Source organism: Eubalaena glacialis, chromosome 5 (assembly GCF_028564815.1).
Source record: "Eubalaena glacialis isolate mEubGla1 chromosome 5, mEubGla1.1.hap2.+ XY, whole genome shotgun sequence".
Taxonomy (NCBI): Eukaryota; Metazoa; Chordata; class Mammalia; order Artiodactyla; family Balaenidae; genus Eubalaena; species Eubalaena glacialis.
The window spans coordinates 72,727,827-72,749,654 of record NC_083720.1 but is presented as its reverse complement, the minus strand read 5'-3'; the positions used below and the strand labels follow the sequence as shown (position 1 = coordinate 72,749,654).

Genomic DNA, 21,828 nt, shown 5'->3' with positions numbered 1-21,828 from the left:
GACTCAGTTTATTTCACAGTTTATGAACTATGAACATGGGGTCCCCTGGACACGTCTGTGGCATAAGAGAGTGCATCCGTGCAATTTTCAGCCTCTGCTGCCACTTTGTTAATACAGGAGATTATGGCTATTTTCATGGCTAAAAGAAAACAACCCCAAAATGGTTAAACAGTAACCCCTCTAAAATGTAGCGATCTGAATCTTTCAGGAATGGGGACCAGTTTGAGGGCACTTAAGAATGTCTAGCAATTTTTATGTTTTTTGTCATCAATTTGGGCAAGACAAGGTAGAGAGGCAGAGAAGGAAGGATTTTTTTCTGTGTACTGTTCATCCTGGAAAGAGATTGGGGAGGATTTGGCTAGGAGGTGTCCGGAAGAAGGAAGTGAGGCCAGAGGTTATTAATTAGAAATATGGCAGCTTTTCCATTTTTCTGGCTGCCGTTGCCTCTAAAACCAGAGCTATGTAACACGATTTGCGTAATGCTAGCTGTGACTGTCTACATCCAGGAGGGCCTACAGTGACATCATTTCGTGCCTGATGATAGATTCAGGCTTACTAGTTTTACATTTTACAAAGGATAAAAGATAAGAATTCAAAATATTCTTTTTCTCTCAGAGATGCTTTACATCTAAAACTACAAGCATCAAATTCTTTAGACTTTTAAGGCAAGGTAATAATAATAAAACTATAAATTACTTAATCTTCTCCAAGAAGAATGATCTAAACAGGTAAATAAAGAGAAATTGTTTTGTTATGGAACACAGATCAACAGATACTTTGTTTCTGATTTAGCATTTCATCCTTAAAAACTTTTAAAAGAGTTTTGACATCAGAATGATTAATTCTTGTTAGGTATCAGCCAAAAGCCTCACTTCCTGTGTTCAAAATAAATGGCTACACAGTGGTTCCTGGGTAGTCACTGGGAATATTGACCTTACAATCACTGGTATGGCCATGTTCTACTCTATTTGGGCATTTCACGATGGAAAAGCATCTCACCCTGCCAAAGAACTAACTAAACAGAGTTTCGAAATGGATTGCTTCACCCCCAGAGGCTGGAGATTTTCTTGACCAGGGAACTGTGATTATACAACTGAAAACTTAAATGAAATTTGGTCCCCATGCCCGATTCATTTCTCATAAAACCACTGAGATAATTTTTCCAGTTAAAGCAGGGTTTTTATATTCTTACTAACATACATTAGCTATAGCATAACCATGTATTTATTTGGGGGTTCTCTTTTCCTCTTGCTTTCTAAAAGAACACCTCATAACTCCCCTTGGGTTTATCCGTAGAAATTCAGCTTCCTCTTTTCAATTAAGTTTATAATCTCTAGCAGCTGATGCTATTGTAAACATGGGCCCTCATCACAGCCTTAGGGAGAAAGCCAGATCGTCAGAGGCAATCATCCCTCTTATTACCTCAACTCTTATAGCACATCCATAGGTGAGGTCCCAGATCGCCTTCATGACTGTTTGGCCAATTTCGGGTTTCAGTCAGTCTTGAAAATGAACACATAGAATTCTTATATGTTCAGGCTGAACACATACACAAAAATAACGAGGCTTTCATGACATAAAATGAGCTGAATCTCAACTCTAGTTGGTTGGATATGGTTAGAATTGTGTGCTGGGCTCTTGAGGGATGCTCCTTCTATGATGAGCAAAGTGATCCATGAGCAGAGATAAGGCAGAAGCAGTAATGACTGTAGACAAGGGCTATACTTTCAGGGCTGTTGTAAATGTTGGACGGCTCAGTGATGATGTTGTTATTCTGTGGTTTTGCTGTTTTGAAGGTTTTCTTTAAAGTAGAAATCTGGCGTTGAAGGAGCATGATACCAAAAGGGGTATATGTGCATCTCCTGAAGCATTCGTTTCATGTGTTGGAATGCAGAGCTCAGAGAGCAGAGGCATAACATGCTAGCTGAGGAACTAGCAGTGTGCAGCTACTTTGTCACCATGAGATACTGCTCTCTGGAAGGCTAAGAAATATATACTATTTGATTAAAGATTTGGCAGTTCAGGTAACTGCCCAGGCACCCTTTTCACAGCACATAAATCTCGCCTTCCTCATGGAAAGGACAACATTTTTCTCAAGCAAAAATTTCTTACCACCCTCTTCTTCAAAGCCCACCTGCCCCTGCCCCTGCCCCCTTTCTCTCAATCTCTCTAAAGGAGGAACGAGGGCAATGTGATGCCATGGCTTCATGACACAGCGTCAAGTGATTCCAGGCTAAGGAAGTAATAAGTTCAGGGCTGCTCATCTGAAATAGCTTAAAAATGGTCACTGCCCCCCAAACTCCTTATACTTAACAAGAAAAGAAAAATGTTCCCAGTGGCTACCAGGTTGGACTCTCATGTTAATTTTAAATCTGCCTGGAAGTCTGAGAAAGAAGCATTTTTCAGAATATCCAGCTTAAAGGTGAGGTGAAGATGGCAGATTGGGTTTGCACAACCTGGGGCAGCACTTGCCAGTCTCTCTCTCCCTCTTCCTCCGTGGAGCTGGGACCCCCTCCTACAGTGGACCTGGGGCAGCTTGAGGGTGGAGGGGAGTCTTCCTTCCTCTTCTAGGCTCCTTTTTGTTCTCCCTTCTTCCTGGAAATCTGTAACTTATCAATGGCTTTGTTTTGTCTTCTGAGATCCTGGAAATTGTGTTGTTTTTTGGCAGCATGAGATTGTTACAGTTGACCAGGAAGCCAGGCGCACAGAGAGCTGGGTCCTCTTTTCATTTTCACTTAAAAAATAATCAAATCCAGGGCGGCTAGAACTGCTAAAGATCTGCCTATCTAATTTCTCTCGTTGTGTGTATTTGTTTGTAAACATGGCAATTAACAGAGCTCTGAAAGAGCCAATAACCTGGACCACAGTAGACTGGAAAAAAAATAGAGTTTTTTTTTTTTTTTTGAAGTAAACATGGTGCAGTAATAAAATTGATATGCAAGACCTAAAACCAATTGGATGACTGAATCTCTTACCTCAAAAAGCACAGCAGTACCGCTGCTGGGGACCTGTGGGATTAAAAACTAAGAGAAGAGGAAAGTAGTCGTTTAGGAACCACGGGGACCGAACTTAGTGTACATAGTAAAGCCAATAAACGACGTTAAAAAGAGAAAAGGTGATGGGGAAGAACATTCGGGACCACTTGTCTATGGAATTCACATCAGTCAAGTCGGGGATTTTGACTTTGAGCTGCGAGGCGCGCCTGCGGAGGCGCCCCTTGCTGTGGGCGCCGTGCCGGTCCAGCGCGCGCCCGTACGCCTCGCGGCTGCTCAGCGGCTTGCGGTACTGGATGCTGGCGCTGTCGTACGAGTACATGGTGGCCTTGGGGTCGCTCCCGCCCGTGAGCACTTCCGAGCCGCTCGTCTCGTTCCTGATCTCCAGGGTGCTGAGGAGAATATTGCCGTGGGCGTCCACCTGGCGGAGAAAAGACGGGCTCAGGCACAGCTGCCCGGACGTTCGCGCGTTTTGGTTAACCTGTAACTGTTGATACTGCGTGGCGCTCAGTACATACCGTCTTGCTAGACATCTGGCTCTGTGCGCCTCCTGGACATCTATCTATCTACCTGCCTATCATCTATCTATCTACCATCTATGTATCGAATCCATCATCTATCAATCCGTCTAATCTACTGTTTATCTATGATCTAATCCATCATCTAATTTACCATCCATCTGCCATTTATCTAATCTAATCCGTCCATCCATCTATTCATCCATCTATCATTTATCTCCACTCACAAAACAGTATGTGTGTGTACGTGTGTGTGTAGAATATATATTATTATATAATTTTATATATTATATATAAAATATGTAATTTTTGTTTTTAAAAACTACCATTTATCGAAACCATATAAATACATTACATATACATATATTTTGTAACAAAAATGCCATAGGTATTTGAAAAAATAGCATATATATGTTTATATACGTGGCATTTTTTCTTGTTACAAAGTGATATATGGAAACATTCAAAACTATAAGCAGTCAGGAAACAAAAAATAAAAAGTAAAAATTCATAATTTCACCTTCAGTGTCGATTATTTTTAATATCTTGCTAAACTTCCAGTCTTTTTTTAATTCATATATACTTAAAAACACAGGCTCACCTAGTATATTTTGCTTTGCAATCTGCTTTTGTCAGTTAATAGTATAGCCTGGTCATCTTTCCACATTAATAAATATTCCTCTGTGACAGCGTGTGTTCATAGATTATATGGATAAACCATAATTGAATCAATCTATTTTTAAATGTTAAGGCTTGCTTTACTTTTATACTATTAAATAAACAAGCCTGCAAAGAAAACCTTTTAGCTAAGTCTTTGTGCATATCCATAGCTATTTCCTCTGGCTAAATTGCCAGAAGTGGGATGGACGCATGGGTTGAAAGGACATGCCTGGCTATACTTTGACTTTTGTGTCTCCACTGTTGTTCACTGTTGCTTCCTACCATTCCAGTGATACCTAGCCCACGTTTCCTGGTTTTTCTCTATGCTATGCCCAGATAAACACTTTTGGAACTGTAGGAATCGTGAGTACCTTTGGCCTACGATGTGGCTTTAACTTCAAGCTGATCTCCTTTGCAAGCTGATTTACCTGGAGGGGACATGGCTCATTCATACAAATGAATTTGAAGTACTTCCAAGGACAATACAGGGAGCTGTGTTTAAATGTAGAGTTATTAGCACAGTGCCCGACTTACAGTCCGTGCTTTTAAATGCTTTCTAATGACCTTGATCTCAGTAAACACTTGTTGAAAGCCCTAGGTTTGGGTAGGCAAGCAAAGAACCTGGTGACAAAGAAAGAGCTAGAGAAAAGCTTGGGAAGAGGCAAAGACAAATGAGAGAAAGAAAAGTACAAAGGGTGAGATGTGATGGTGGTACACATCGCAGATGAGATAACTAAGATTTATTGAGTGTCCACCATCTGCCTAGCATTATGGTAGATGCTTCACATATATTACTTGTTTAATACTTACAACAACAAACCACCTCCAGTTTATGCCCCAGTAAGTGCCAGACCTGAGATTACAACCCATGTCTTGTCTGATTCAATGCCCATGTGCTTTTTTTTTTTTAAATTTATTTATTATTTATTTATTATTTATTTTTGGCTGTGTTGGGTCTTTGTTTCTGTGCGAGGGCTTTCTCTAGTTGCGGCAAGCGGGGGCCACTCTTCATCGCGGTGCACGGGCCTCTCACTATGGCGGCCTCTCTTGTTGCGGAGCACAGGCTCCAGGTGCGCAGGCTCAGTAGTTGTGGCTCACGGGCCTAGTTGCTCCGCGGCATGTGGGATCTTCCCAGACCAGGGCTCGAACCCGTGTCCCCTGCATTGGCAGGCAGATTCTCAACCACTGTGCCACCAGGGAAGCCCTGCCCATGTGCTTTTTACTAAGAGTGAACCACTTCACAGTCCTCGGCCATCATCACATCCTGCAGTGAATTTAGTGACGCAGTTGATAGCTTTAAGCTTCAAGTTGGTTGGAGAAAGAAATGGTGACTGAATCTGGCCTCTGTCTCTCCATTCTCACCTATCATCATTTCCCTCTGTGAAGCATTTTGCTGTAGTCTAACTAGGCTACCCACTGTGCCCTCACTCGGGACATCTATTGGTTTCTTTATTCAAGGAGTTATTATTAATTTTTGTTACTGTTGTTAGTAACTACTATTTATCGAATCCTACTGCATAATTTATCAGTTATTTTTCAGACACTGTGAAATCTATAATATTATCCTAGTTCAGCAGATGGGGAAACCGAGGCTCAGACAGGTTAAGTAAATTGCCTAAGATTTAACAAATAATAAGTACCCAATTTGGAATTCAAACATAGGATACTCTTTGTATCGAGTATCATTTTTTTTCTCTTTGCACATTAATCAATATGTTTTCTTCAAGGCTCAATTTAAATTTTACTTCCTCTGTGTACCTGTGTACCTTCCCTGATCATAGCGACCTCAAGAATTTTCTCTCTCTCCAAACCTTTATTGACTGCTTACTATGAGCCAGCTACAGTGCTAGTTGTCAAGGATGTGTGTGTGTGTGTATATATATATATATATGTATAATATAGTGTAAATCTATGGTTAAAAAAGTCATGCATATGGAAGTTTATGTTACTAAAGAGGACAATAGGGTTGAAGTGACAAGGAGCAAAGTCCTGGATTCATTAGAGAGGGGACAAGTAAGTTAGAAGATTAGGTGATGCACGTGATTTGCTAGGTACTGTGGAACAGGCAAGAGAATCCTCGAACATGGATTTTGTCCTTGAGATAATAATCTCCTTAGAGATACAAGAACATGACATAATATTGAAAGTGACAAGACTTTTAACCAAATGCTAAATGATACAGTATAGACCATGATTAGGGGTGCATAAAAGTGAGAAATCATTGGGATTCATGGAAGGCTTCATGAGGAGCTGGGGCTTGTACTGAATTTTAAAGGATGGGTAGAGGATAGAACACAGGATTGGGAGTTGAAATCTGCGTTCTCATCCTGGTTTTGTTATTAACTCAGTTTCATCATCCATAAATGAAAGGTTTTCACTAGGTAATCTCAAGGGCTTGTTTCTAAGTTTTGACAGATTTTGCTTATGGAGAATATTCCAGGCAGAAGAAAATACTTGTAAAACGGAATCACTTGATCTGTACTGTATGCATCATTAAGTTACATTATTATGAAATCCCTCTTAAGTAAACAAGTTGCTAGAATTGAGAATTAGCCAATGAAGCACAGAGATGCTCCTCATTAAGCAGAAGTCATGACAAACAAGGTACGTTTTATTAAGATATTTTGGTTAACCTTGGTGCAGGCTCAGAGGTATTTATAAATAGCATGAGGTTTATTAGTTTGTGCAAATCCCTCTAACTATTCTGTCATCAACTAGAAATCATAGCTTTAAGTGGTTTGACATATAAAATAATGACTCCCTTTCTGCAGCTACCCATGAAAGCTGATTTCATTACTGTATAGTTAAATCAACACTACCGTGTTCTTTATTTGGAAAAATAAGGAATGTTGTACAACTGTTATTGCCCATCTCCATTCTCTCTCCTACATAGTCTAGGACCTTTCCTAAAAGCGGGTGTTACAGGGTGTGTGTGTGTGTGTGCATGTGTGTGTGATTTTGTGTGTGTGATGGTGTGCACAAGCATTTCTTCAGAGGTATGAAATTCCGTCCTCCACCCTCCAAGATTTTGCTGCCTGGTGAGGTGGGGGTGTAGTAACCACATCACTGCTGACACCAGCAAGTTTCTGGTTGGCTTCTCCTTAACCCCTGCCCTTAGGAGAAGAGTAGCTTTCCCTTTGCCTCAACCATATAAGGACACCCAGGGGATCCTGATATCCACAGTCAGCACAGCTTTCCCAAAATAATATCCACAGGGAAACTGGCCAGTGTGTCTTTGCGTCTTCAGAAGCAGCAAGGAGCCATGCTGGGCATTGCTTCAGCACCTGCAGTGGTGACGCTGCCTCATTGAACAAGGAAATATTGACATCTGAGTTGGGCATGATCCAGACATCGAAGATTTTCAAATCTTGAAACAGAAGGAAGTGAGGCAAATGAAAGTGTTGACACACTGGATTTCTAGGGCAGACACAGCCTAACAGATTTCCTAAAGCATTGCTGATTTTGGAATAACTGTTCAGTGAGATAATCATTCCCCACCCCTCATGCTGCCGTAGAGGAAGAGACCTGCCACTCCAGTCCCCGCCCCGGGAGACAAGCTCCGGGAGGAACACTTCAGGCTCTTTCACTGCTCGCCACTGACCACAGTGTCTTATGGGCACATTTTTATTTATTTATTTATTTATTTGTTTGTTTATTTATGGCTGTGTTGGGCCTTCGTTTCTGTGCGAGGGCTTTCTCTAGTTGCGGCAAGCGGGGGCCACTCTTCATCGCGGTGCGCGGGCCTCTCACTGTCGCGGCCTCTCTTGTTGCGGAGCACAGGCTCCAGACGTGCAGGCTCAGTAGTTGTGGCTCACGGGCCCAGTTGCTCCGCGGCATGTGGGATCTTCCCAGATCAGGGCTCGAACCTGTGTCTCCTGCATTGGCAGGCGGATTCTCAACCACTGCGCCACCAGGGAAGCCCATTATGGGCACATTTGGAAGCAGGGCATACGTGGCTCTGAGCCTCCTGGACTCTTCTCTCCCTCTGATCTGCCACCAGAGAAGGTGCAATCCATTTAGGGCCGTGCATGTTAAACCCACTGCCTTGGTGGGTAAAGCCTGCGGTTGTTCAGGGTTCTGGTGATTGGGGAGGTAATCTGTCTAATATTGGGGGGTAATGACTTAATTATATGACCACGTAATCCTCAAACCAACACCACGGATTCTCTTTGTTTTAAGTTTAGAGCATCACTCAACCTAAATTTAGAGAAAAATGAATATAATTATTATTAAGGCTTCAGGAGGGCCAATAAATAATGCTTTCTCTTCCCCTTCAGATAGATGATCAACATGCAAGATGTCTAATAAAGGGGAGCAGAGAACGTGGCTTTAGATCTGCAGCCCCAAGGGCTTGCTAATCTTTCATCCTCTCCCCACTTCCTATTAGACAGGGATATTCATGGGTTACAAGAGGTAATTTTAGGTGTAGAATGGATAAATGTTAAAACGTTAACAGTTCATTCATTCCCTCACTCATTTATTTAGTAAGTGTTTATTGAGTGCCTACTCTGTGTCAAGCACTGTTCCCGACACTGATGAAGGAATCAGCCCCTCCACAAGCAATAGGACATCATGTCCCACGTTTTAGAATTTCAGGGATCTCAGTTAATAAAGCTCCTTAATCTTGTACACTCTCCTGTACAAACCCTGTGACTGCTCCCATCTCCTACTGGTTCTAAATGTTTTACTGGACAAATACTGTGACCTCTTTCAAACTCAGGTCGTTAGTTCTCTTTCTAACAGACTTTTTGAAATGCTTTCACTTGTGACCATGGGATCTACCTTCTCACTGCCTGCTGAGTTTTTCTCTCATCTTCCTCCTGAAGGTCCCTCCTGAAGATTCTCCTGACCACAGGCAAATCTTGGACGGGCTCACATATGAGGGCGCACCTGGGATTTCACTGCATAAAGACCTGAGATGGGGAGAGACAGCTTCTGGCTGGTGAACCCTCTCTTTCTTTCCTGCAGTACAATGGTTCTCAATTACAATATCTTGCTTTTAACTTCTGAGAACGCAACAGTCTTGGGAAGATAACAGTGAACAAAAGAGATATGGTTCTTGAGTTGGCACTCATACATTCTTATAGAGAAAACAGGCAGTACCCTCTTTGCCCATAAAATTTATTTTTAAAAATTGAGTAGCATTATGAAGAAAACAAAACAGTGGTATATATTGCTTTTCATGTATTTAGGAAAAATCTAACCAGCACACTAACTTGGTTATTTTGTATGTTTTTCTTAATATTACACTCATCCTATGTCATTATAATGAGTGAAAAATTTAAAGTAATTCACATTTCCTTTTTTTTTTTTTTAATCCTGGACCTTCCTACAGGACAGCCTACACATGGATGTTTAAAGGCATCTCAGTCTTCAAATGGCCAGAGCAGAACTTTTGATCCTCTCTCTTCTTATCCAACTGGTTCCTCCCCCAAGTGTCCCACTGGAGTGTCGCTCCAGGAGGGCAGGGACTTTGTCTTATCCACTACTTCCCAAGACCTGAGAAAAGTGCTTGGCACTTATAGGAGCAGTCAGTAAATATCTACTGAATGAATGAATGATAATACAGGGGGTAAAAAGGCATGATGGTTAATCTTATGTGTCAACTTGGCTAGTCTATGGTGCCCAGTTATTTGGTCAAGCACTAGTCTAGATGTTGCTGTGAAGGTATTTTGTAGATGTGATTGACATTTTCAATCAGCTACTGTAAGTAGAGGAGATTCAGCTTGATGATCTGCATGGCCTCATCCTAACCCTTAAAAGTCTTAAGAGCAAAAACTGAAGTTTCTCAGAAAAGAAATTCTGTCTCAGGCCTGAAACAGAAATCCCGCCTGAGTTTTCAGCACACTCTACAGATTTTGGACTTGCTTTCTCTACAATTGCACGAGACAGTTCCTTAAAATAAATATCTTCTTGCGTGTATGTTGGTTCTGTTTCTGTTGGTTCCATTGGAGAACCCTGACTGATACAAAGGGGATGGCAAAAATCAGGAGGGTGACTAACAAGGTACAGTACTTGTTACAGGAAACACTGACATGCTGGCTGTATTTCTTCCGTCTATAGAAACCCCAGGTGAATGTACACATTTATTTTCTAGTTTGGGTTTCACTTTTCTCCCACCCGTCCCATCTCATTCACCCTCCCCTTCTCTCTGCCTCCAAAATATCCAAAGAATACCTTAGGCTGTGAAAAATGTTGTCACTCACTGAACTGAACTCTTCTGGATATTTTCAATAGGGAAATATACCAGAACTCATTTCAGTGTAATTGGAATAAAATATAATCTTGTTTTCAGTGGCAGTTTTAAAACCCTGTTAAGAAATACCTCTGGGCTCAATCTACTTTGCAAACAGAAAGTGATTTCCTTACTGTTAACCAATTCAGTTAGATCCCCATTTACTGAGTGCTTCTGAAGTACAGAGCAGGAAGCCAAGTGAAGTGATGCTGGCCATGGAACGGGCTGCCCTCCAGAAGCCTACAGTCGAATGAATGAAGCTGTCCAGTGTGCTCAGCTGCCTTCACCTGCAGAGCACAGAGAGCCACACAGCCACAACCTCCGTCTGCCCATCCCGCTCCTGTAACCAACCGCATTTGTGATGTCACTGTCAGTCATTAGCTCTCAATGACTCACGCACATATGGCCACCTTATCTTTGATAAAGGAGGCAAGAATATACAAGGGAGAAGAGGCAGCCTCTTCAATAAGTGGTGCTGGGAAAACTGGACAACTACATGTAAAAGAATGAAATTAGAACACTCCTTAACACCATACGCAAAAATAAACTCAAAATGGGTTAAAGACCTAAATGTAAGGCCAGACACTATAGAACTCTTAGAGGAAAACATAGGCAGAACACTCTATGACATAAATCACAGCAAGATCTTTTTTGACCCACCTCCTAGAGAAATGGAAACAAAAACAAAAATAAACAAATGGGGCCTAGTGAAACTTCAAAGCTTTTGCACAGCAAAGGAAACCATAAACAAGATGAAAAGGCAACCCTCAGAATGGGAGAAAATGTTTGCAAACGAAGCAACTGACAAAGGATTAATCTCCAAAATTTACAAGCAGCTCATGAAGCTCAATATCAAAAAAAAAAACAACCCAATTGAAAAATGGGCAGAAGACCTAAATAGACATTTCTCCAAAGAAGATATACAGATTGCCAACAAACACATGAAAGGAAGCTCAACATCCCTAACCATTAGAGAAATGCAAATCAAAACTACAATGAGGTATCACCTCACACCAGTCAGAATGGCCATCATCAAAAAGTCTACAAACAATAAATGCTAGACAGGGTGTGGAGAAAAGGGAACCCTCTTGCACTGTTGGTGGGAATGTAAATTGATACAGCCACTATGGAGAACAGCACGGAGGTTCCTTAAAAAACTAAAAGTAGAATTACCATACGACCTAGCAATCCCACTACTGGGCATATACCCAGAGAAAACCATAATTCAAAAAGAGTCATGTACCACAATGTTCATTGCAGCTCTATTTACAATAGCCAGGACATGGAAGCAACCTAAGTGTCCATCGACAGATGAATGGATAAAGAAGATGTGGCACATATATGCAATGGAATATTACTCAGCCATAAAAAGAAATGAAACTGAGTTATTTGTAGTGAGGTGGAGGCTAGTGACTGTCATACAGAGTGAAGTAAGTCAGAAAGAGAAAAACAAATCCCGTATGCTAACACATGTATATGGAATCTAAAAAAAAATTGTTCTGAAGAACCTAGGGGCAGGACAGGAATAAAAATGCAGACATAGAGAATGGACTTGAGGACACGGGGAGGGGGAAGGGTAAGCTGGGACGAAGTGAGAGAGAGTGGCATTGACATATATAGACTACCAAATGTAAAATAGATAGCTAGTGGGAAGCAGATGCATAGCACAGGGAGACAGCTGGGTGCTTTGTGACCACCTAGAGGGGTGGGATAGGGAGGATGAGAGGGACATGCAAGAGGGAGGATATATGGGGATATATGTATATGTATAGCTGATTCACTTTGTTATACAGCAGAAACTAACACAGCATTGTAAAACAATTATATTCCAATAAAGATGTTAAAAAAAAATAGATGACAAGATATGCTCTCTGATGACATTGTTTGAACATCTGGGCCAAAAAACTCCCCCACCCCTCTTTTTTTTTAAGCTAGTTAGATTTTATTAAGCCAGTAAGTTAGATTTCTCTCTCATTCACAAAAGAATCCTATCTGTTTGAGTATAGAAGAAATTGGAGACTAGATGCCAGAAGGAAGATGAGAGAGAGATTTTGAGATTCCTGGAAAGGAAAATTAGACTCTTAGGTTGCTGAAGGCCCTGAAGATTACCTAAATTAAGCTACGACTAGAGAACAAAACATGGACCAAGCCAGATTTGGGCAGGGGTTTGAGGGCTAAAGAAGTTCATGAACTGTTAACACAGGCCGTCATTAGAAATCAGAGGCTCTGCCTGGATTTCTCCAGAATCCAAAATACTAAGTCAGAATGGTTAAAGTTTCATTAAAGGCTGATGGCAAGACAGTGATGTGGGGTGGAGCCCAGGCTCAAAGGCTAATATGTGTATCAAGCTGGTCCAAGCTAGACTTGAGAGAGCTGTTTACATTTATGAAGACTGTTTTCACATGCATTTTGTATCCTGGAATTAATCACAATACAGAGTTTATTTACATTTAGAAAGTTGTCTGAAGGTATAGATGATTCACCATAGAGAATAGGAATGGGAGGAAAAGAAGTCAGATTACAGTATCAACATCTGGTTCTGAAGGGAAAAATTCTCTTTCTTGACTTTTGGGGTTCCAACTGCCCATCGGGTATGACTTCAGCAGATTTTACCAGTGTCCCCCATGACTTAGAATAATTTTGAGTCAGTCTCTGGTCACAGACCACCCATGCAACCATTCCATCTTAGGTGGATCTATTTGCAAATGGGCAGGCATTGTGGCCAGCAGATACAACTATATTTGTTCCAGGTTAGTACAAAAATGGCCCCGAAGTAGCTTACTTACAGCTTAGTTGTACTGAGTAATCTATCTTTCAAAACTCTAAATACCATCTCTAGCTTCAAATGATACCTGAGGGTTTTATGAATCTATTGTCTTTATCACGTTGGAGGTTGAAACTCTCCTAATGTCTGGATTGAGCACCTGTACTCATATAAAAATATGCTTCAGTGCAGTGGTGGAAATATAAATCAAGACAAAGCAAGCACTTCTGAAGCTTCAGTATAGATACCCTTGACAATACTGCCCAGCCAAGGCTATCAGAGTAATGTGTGATAAATGATCAATGCCACTCTATGCACTAGGGTACCAAGGCCGATATTAGGGATCCCTCAAATAAAAATTATCTGGGACCAACCAGAACATATATGTCATTTGAATTCAACTGTTTATAAGCATCTAAAAGGAAAGGGGAGGATCATCTAACCATTATAGTAAAGAAAAAATATAATATTTTCTATTTCTTAAATTTAACCAGGGGGTAACATTTTTAAATACCACTTAGGTTACATCATTAACTTCACTGCTGGAGATGATGCACTGAACAGATGAAGTGATACACTTGCTTTGTTATTGACACATTGTCTGCCTGAGCCCCTGGTTTTAGAATAGGATAAGGAAGTCAGGAACTGGAAAACCTAAGCAGCTACAGGCATGATTATAATTTCCTTGAGATAGTACTGGTCTATTATTATTCCATCTAAATATGAAGAAGTTTATAAAATCTTATCCATAACATTTTTTGGGAGACTGTATTTATCTGATGCTATATCACTGTGATTCAGAAAGAATAGCAGAGGTTGATAGAAAGTATGCTTGAAAAAATGTCAAAAATCAAAGTGATAGAAACAGTAAGTAAGTTTGGAGAAGAAGCTAAAATGGACTATAGATAGTCTCCTTTTCTTACTTATTATGAATACATAAGAATTTTATAAAACATTGCGACGTAACACTCAATACATTGTGTGGTATCTAAGAACTCATCTTGAATGAAAAAGGCCTCTCTAGCAGTCATTCATTCAAAAAATTCCTATTTGGTATTTTCTCAGTTCTAGCCACCAAGGAAAGAACAATAAACGTAATAGACAAGGACCCTGGTGCCTATCTTTGGGAAGCCTGGAGATTAGCAGAGAGATAGAGGTTACAAAAATAATTACACAAATAGAATAATTACACATATACTCTATATTGTGGTAAGTCCTAAGGTGGAAAAGCACAGGATGTCATGAGAACAAATCACAAGGGTACAAAATATAAACCAACAGCAGACATGTCAGTTAAGGCATTCCTGAGGTAGTAGCAATTATGGTAAGAAGTGGGGCAATGGAAAGATAGAGAGAAGGCCAATATTACCTTCAATCATACTAATTTTTTCTTCTGTGGTATAAAATCTGATTCTAATCCATCTAATAAAATTTTCAATTCTATGATTTCCACTGGCTCTTGTTTATAGTCTCAAATCCTAGTCTGATACTTCCCATCTCTTCATATATTATGTTAATCTTTTCCTATGGACTTTATTTTAAGCTTTTAATTTTGAAATTATTGTAGATTCCTAGAAAGTTGCAAAGATAGCACAGAGAGAGCCCAGGTACCCTTCACCCAGTTTCTCCCATTGATTATATCTTACTTAACTGTTGTACAATATCAAAACCAGGAAACTGATATTGGTATAGTGTGTATAGTTCTATGTAATTTTACTACATGTTAGAGGCCCATAACCACCACTGCAATCAAGACACAAAATTATTCTACCACTGCAAAGGTTTCCCTCAAGTTACCCCTTTATGATCAGTCACACCCATCTCCCTCTCCCCACCACTGTCACTAAGCCCTGGCAACCACTAATCTGTTCTTCATCTCTATAATTTTGTTATTCCAGGAGTATTATATAAATGTAATCATACAGTATATAATCTTTAAGATTGGCTTTTTTCACTTGGCTTAATGCCCTTGAAATCCATCCAAGTTGTTGCCTGTATCAATGGTTCATTACTTTTTATTGGGCTAGTACCCCACAGTGTGAATGTACAATAGTTTGTTTAACCATTCACTATTTTAGGATATTTTGGCTAATTCCTATGACCTTCTAAAGATATTAATTATAGTTATTATTATTACTTATAGCCCTTATCTTTTAACCCAACATCTAAGATTTTTGCAGGTCTGTTTTTTTGGCTAAATTTCTTTCTCTTGACTATGGGCATTTTTTCCTATTTCTTCTCATGTACAGGAATTGTTTATTATTATACTAGACATGTTGATGATGCACTGTAAAGACTGGATTTTGTTATCTTCCCTGATGATTGCTGGGTTTTGTTTTCAAAGACAGTTAAATTACTACTAGATCCCCTAGAATGTGTAGACTTGGTTTTATGAGTTGTTAGAGTGAGTCTATTTTAGTTTTTCCCTTAACTCAAGGGGAATCTCTTATTCTTGTGACTTAGTCTTTACTCCTAAGGCTTTTAGTGGAAAGGCTAATGTATTTACCAACCAGTCCTAAATGCTGGATTCAAACTCCAAACCTTGACTTCCATATGGCGGGTAACAGCTGAAATCTCTGTTCATTCCTTTTTTTTTTTTTTTTTTTTTTCAGCTTTTCAGCTGTTGTTGTTGTTTTTCCTTCTGGATTTCTTGGCATTTTACCTGTACATGTGTAGTTCAGGGATCAACCAACGATTCATGGGATTTTGAATTTCTCCTGTGGCTTAACTTCTTCCTAAACTTTCCAGGAACTCTGGAAGTATCAAGCTCCATGCTCTGATTTATCAGATCAATAAAACTGCAGTTTTTGGCAGATGTTTCACTGTCCCACATGCCCCCAGACTGGCGCCTGGCCTCAGGGGAAAAGCTGTAAAAACACTGATTTCACACAGTGGAGTTCCCTTCATTGGAGAGTTGATTCTCTCCTAGTTTTTGCTTGTTTTCAGTTTCTCTTCCATGTCTTCAAGCAGATTTTTAAAACTTTTGCTCAGGGTTTATAATTTTTAATCTCTAGGACAGTTAGTTTGATATAAACTACTCTGCCATGTCTTCACGTGATCTGATTTTGAATTTTGGCATAAAGTTGTCTATTTATGTTTCTGTGAAAAGCATCTCTGGCATTCCTAGTCTAGCTTTCCATGGATAAAAAATACATCTTTATTTTCTTTATGTGTTTCATCTTCTGACAATTGAGGGCTTTTTCTATGCTTTCTCTTGGAATTCAAATAAAATAAAGTCAATTCACCTGGAATAAAAGTTTCCTGATTTGAGATCCAATGAAACATTACTTTGTTTAAGCCCAGTGTTAGTCAAACCACCTGCTTATAAGATAAAGATCAGCTAGATGGGAACATCCTACTTATCTATTAGCTAGTCACTAAGGCCTCTTCAGAGCAGTATATATTATGCATCTAGATATGATATGGAATAGGAGGCTTTCCTCCAGCCTTTATTTGTCCCTTAGCACCTTAGAACAGTTCTCTGATATCCTAGCGTGAAATCAAGGCAAATGCCCAGAGTTTGGTTAAAGTTTGTTTTATAATCTCTTTATTTTATCTGAATAATTCGATTTCAGTTTGCCTGAACTTTCCATTTATTTACTGACTCTGGACAACGTTGCTTTTCTAGCCAATTGAAAAGCCCTGTTTTCTTCATTTTACCTCTCCAAATTCTACCTATCTTTGAGTGTCTATCCAGTACATATTTTCTGAATTTTCCTACCAGTGAACCTACACCACTTTATCTATCTATGTAGGGCTTTCGTCATGATATATCAGTGCATATTCCAAACTCTACAGAGGACCAGCTAGTAGGTTTAGAAGCACTTGAGATGGGAATGGGAGTAGAAAAGAGGTGGTCTTGAAAACTACTGCTAAAGTACTTTTTTTAAATACTTTTTTTGGTAAAGTACCTTTATTTATTTATTTTTGGCTGCGTTGGGTCTTCGTTGCTGCGCGCGGGTTTTCTCTAGTTGCGGTGAGCTGGGGCTACTCTTCGTTGTGGTGCGCGGGCTTATCACTGCCGTGGCTTCTCTTGTTGTGGAGCACAGGCTCTAAGCATGCAGGCTTCAGTAGTTGTGGCACACGGTCTTAGTTGCTCCGCGGCATGTGAGATCTTCCCGGACCAGGGCTCGAACCCGTGTCCCCTGCGTTGGCAGGCGGATTCTTAACTACCGCGCCATCAGGGAAGCCCTTTCTTTAAAAAATTTATTTTTATTGCTAAAGTACTTTTAAGGCTGGTATGGCTACAGTCAGATGATAGGAAGCTTCAAGCTTTCTTCAAGATAAATGCTGTCCTGTCTTATTTTATAATCCATTCATAATTTTCTTTCCAGCCAGATCAGAAGATTCTCAAGGGCAAGTATCATGCCTACTCCTTTTCCCATAGCATTGACCATAGTGTTTTATACAGGAGTATAAATTTATTTGAGTGTGTTGCTTTGAATTTTGCCCATTTGGCTGAATCTGTATGTTTTCCTCATTTGTAATTTTCTAATTACCTGACAGTGTTTGTCAAATTTTGATATCCTACTGAAGAGCATGAAGAAACACCTTGAAGATTCATTATTTGACTTCTGCCTGATTCTCCAGCCACAACTCAAATTATTCTCTTTCTCCCTCACTCCCTATGTTCTTGCTGCATTGGTCTTCTCTCAGTCCTTTAACACGTCACACAATTCTTTGCCTAGAATGGACATGGCACGGTTGCGGCTTCCATCACTTAGGTGTCACATCAAATGATAATTCCTGAAAGCGGTCTTCCTGATCACCTGGTCAAAGTTCCCTGTTCCCTTGAACCTGACCCCAAACATTCCCTTGCCCATTACTCTGCTTTACTTTCTTTGTAGCACTTCCTATTACCTGAAATTATGCTCTCGATACTTGCTTGTTTGTTTACTGCCTGTCTTCCCACGTTAGCATCTAAACTCCATGAGAGCAAGGAACTTCGTCTCATTCAGAGCAGTACCCCCAATGCTCAGAACCGTGAATGAATATTTGAGTCGTCACCCTGTGTGCCATCTTGAAAACAATTTGTCGTGGATCCAGTATTTCAATGCACATAATTGTCAAATGATTTCAGTGAAAAATGCCACAGAAGTAGAGACTATAGGGATTTTTAAAAAGAATAAACAAAGCGTTATTTTAATGCACAGTGAGAACACAGGTCATAAGATCTACCAGTGAAAAGCAAAGGAAAAATACTGACAGTGTCTTGTATATAATAATAGCTAATACTTATTGAGTTCTTACTATGTACTAGGTATTGTTGCAAATAATAGACTTTAAAAGAAGTAACAAAACTCATTTAGTCCTTTTGATAACTGAGAGATAGGTATACTATAGTAATCTCTATTTTATGGTTGATGACACTGAGAACAGAGGTTAGATAAGGAGTTACAGAGGTTGATTTGTCTGAAGTTCTAAAGCCAGTAAGTGGCAGACCTGGGAATTAAATCCAAGCGGTCTGATTCCATTCTGTGGTTGTAACCACCGTACTATAGTGCCTCATTGCCACTTAGGAGTAAGAGTTTGTTCACTTTAGTTCTCTCATTTACTTATTAAGTAGATCTGGAATTATTCTTTTGTGCATAGTTTCACAACTATATAATTTAAAGTAAAGAATAATGGACCTAGGGTTGAGTTGCAGGCCCAGGTATGTTATTAATCTATGTAAACTTCAACCTAACATCTTCAATTGTCAATTTTCAAATATGTGAAATGAAGGGTGGTTGGAGCCTTCTTAAAGACAAACGAATATTTCATAATTTTTTTCTGTTATGAGAGCTCTGGGCACCATGCTGCTGCTGAATTTCAGAAGAAGATTGTTAAGAATATTTAATATATTACCTGGACTTTATTCATCTCCAGTTTGTTCTTCTCACTAGCGCTCTGGTCTTGTTTGCCAGCTCCTTTTTTCTGAGGGCCTTTTCCAAAGAAGATGTAATTTACAAAGGCATATTCCAGCAAAGCCAGGAACACAAACACAAAGCAACCCATCAGGTAAATATCAATTGCTTTGACATAAGGGATCTTTGGCAGGGTCTCCCTGAGGTGAGTGCTGATGGTTGTCATTGTCAGCACTGTGGTGATTCCTATGAAACAGAAAGACACAGCTTAGCTGAGCGCACTTGTTAAGTTCCCTTTTTAAGATTGAGAGGACAGATGCCGATCTCTTGTTGGTGCTCCAGAATGATGGCAGTAATGCAATAAACCACGGGGCAAAAAGGGCAGACAATTTGAAAGACAAAACTGCAGGCTCCCTATGCAGTCCATAAGTAAATCATAAAATGGGATGCTCTGTGAGTGTTGGGTTGAAAACTGTTTTTTTAAAAAAAATAATGCACAAAGGAAAAAGAAAAGTAGATGGAAATATTCGAATCTCATTGATATGCCCACTGCTTACTGTCAAATGTCCCTCATTCTGCTACATGTCACCTCCTTCTTTCCTTCCTTCTCTCAGCGTCTCTGTCATGTCCCTCCTAAATCTGTCCTTGTAATACTAATCACCACAGCAGTCGCTACCGAACTGAAAGTTGGTGACCAGTTTGAGGAGACCTATTTCATTGAATGCAACTGTAATATACCCAGGTCACAGGGTCAGTATGGTCTTTTAAAATTATAATGCATCATTCATAGTGAGTCAACATGAAAAGAAGAAACATATAAGAAAGTTCATGATTTGCATCAAGTATTTGATATACGTATTTTAAAATATAACATAATCTTATTGCTTTTTTTTTTTTTTTTTTTTTCAAATATTACCTCTAGTTCCTTGATTCCAGAGACTAGAATGAATTAGTTCCCCGGAGTCAGGAAAAGACTTCCTAAAAATTCAACTTGTTAAAGAAATTTAAGAGTGTAGTCTTTTTAAAAGGAAGATTCTGCTTTGTCTACTTTGTTAAATATGGCATTATTAACAATGTAATGTTTGCGTGTCTGTATAATATTTTGTGTTGAGTATGGTGATGAAATGATAATTGGGAAAAATAGGAAGTGGTACTTATATCTAATACTAAACTCTGCTGTAATACTAATATTACACATTTGTATAGTGTTTTTACAGTTTTAAACACTTACAGCTATGAATTATATGGCTGTCATAACAGCCTGCTGAGTGTGATAAGGCAGGTATATAATTCCCATTTTATAGCTGAGTAAACAGAAACTCTGAGATTAGTTATTTTGCTGTAGGTCACCCAGCTAGGGGCAAAAAGCAAGGAGGTATGAAGCAAAGGCATTTAAAATAAAAAGCAGAGAGATGAAAAAGTAAAATGTGAAACTTGACTAAGGTCCTTAAAAATAAAGGTAGGAAATGTGAAATGGATATTAAAGACAAAGGAGAACTGGCAAAGGGAATGGAAGTTAGAAAATGAAAAGGGAAGAAAATAGTTTAGCACTCATTTGCCAGCCAGATTATTCTATTTAGATTCCCTGATTTGACTACTAAACTTCAGGAGAACAGATAAAGTAGGAAGTCAGAACTACCATACAAAAGGTTAAAATAGTTCAGATCAGTGATAAATTTAAATGTCTGGACTGATATTAAATGCCATCATGAGTGGTCCTATTTATTTCTTTGAATAAAGTTTTAAATTTCCCCTAATATAATTCTACCTAATGTTCTGTACAGAAGCAATAATTCATTAAAATCTACTAATTCCACTTCTGCTTCTACTCCTTGGCTTAAATTTTTTAAGCAAGAAGGGCTAGTAAATAAATGTCTTTTTCACTTAGATAAGTTTTAAAATACCTTAGGTTTTACATTTCAAAGAACAGGTTTATTCAGCATCTCTATATGCTGACACCTCTAATCAAAATATTATTAGCTTTGAGGATAGATGTGTAAAGAGAACCACAATTCATGACCTTGATAGTTCATATTCCCTACTGTAGACACTGTCTGATGTTTTTTCTTTAACCATAGCATATACACATATTCATGTTCATATTCAAATAATATGTGCAGATACATGTATATGATATGATAAATTATTTGTCTACTTTCCTTAGTCTTGTAATGTTCAAAGGTTGATAAGGGGCTGCCAGCACTTGACTTTGTGAGCCTTATATACTCAACCAATAGAGATGAGCTATAGAGTTGACAATTAGTCTAGGGGTGAAAGGGTTATGCTGATCATCTAATCCAGTTCCGTAGTCTCAGAAGAGAAGAGCTGTATATGTTAGCTTAGTAATAAATGATGTTCTTTTGCATGTGTGTGTGTGTGTGTGTGTGTTTGTGTGTGTCTGTAAATAAGCCCCAGAAAGTGATAACTGAAATGGCTCTAGGGTCAAATACGAGGCAGACCCACACATACCCAGATACATCAGACAGACCTTACATATTCTAACTTGCCAAGGAATCCTTTAAAATCTCAAATATAGCCTTTTAGCTTACAGCAATTACTCAACCATGGCAAGATTAGTTCTGAATTCTGTTTCCCCGGGAAGGAAACCATTTTTTATTCTGTCCTGATCGCAGATCATTAATATAGCTGATGAATTGTCTGTGCCTTGTTCAAGTAGAAGGAGCCCTATTCAAGGGAGACAGAGCGATACAATTTAACTGTAGTTAATATTTGAAAGATAATATTGACATGGCTTGTTAATGGTCACAAGGTTTAGGTTTCTCCAAATCCATTTGAGAATAATGCAATAATG

The 21,828-nt window shown here is 39.3% G+C and overlaps 2 protein-coding genes across 5 annotated transcripts in view; one reads left to right on the top strand and one right to left on the bottom strand.

Annotated features, from left to right (window-relative positions):
• COMMD8 (COMM domain containing 8) overlaps positions 1–21,828 on the top strand; it is a 57,161-nt gene that overhangs the window by 30,414 nt on the left and 4,919 nt on the right. The window contains exon 6 of one of the 2 annotated variants that reach the window (XM_061191362.1): positions 9,507–9,883. The exons of the other annotated variant lie outside the window; for it this stretch is intronic. The gene's annotated coding sequence lies outside the window, so the exon portion shown is untranslated. Of the gene's footprint in view, positions 1–9,506; positions 9,884–21,828 lie in introns of those variants that run through there. 2 annotated transcript variants of the gene reach the window in all.
• The window catches only part of GABRB1 (gamma-aminobutyric acid type A receptor subunit beta1), a 395,118-nt gene continuing 376,359 nt past the window's right edge, over positions 3,070–21,828 (bottom strand). For 2 of the 3 annotated variants that reach the window (XM_061191359.1, XM_061191361.1), the window contains exons 8-9: positions 19,024–19,262; positions 3,070–3,414 (exon numbers count right to left, since the gene is read on the bottom strand). In XM_061191359.1, the coding sequence (XP_061047342.1) occupies positions 3,070–3,414; positions 19,024–19,262 (584 nt within the window). Of the gene's footprint in view, positions 3,415–19,017; positions 19,263–21,828 lie in introns of all 3 variants that reach the window. The other variant, XM_061191360.1, reaches the window with a different exon arrangement.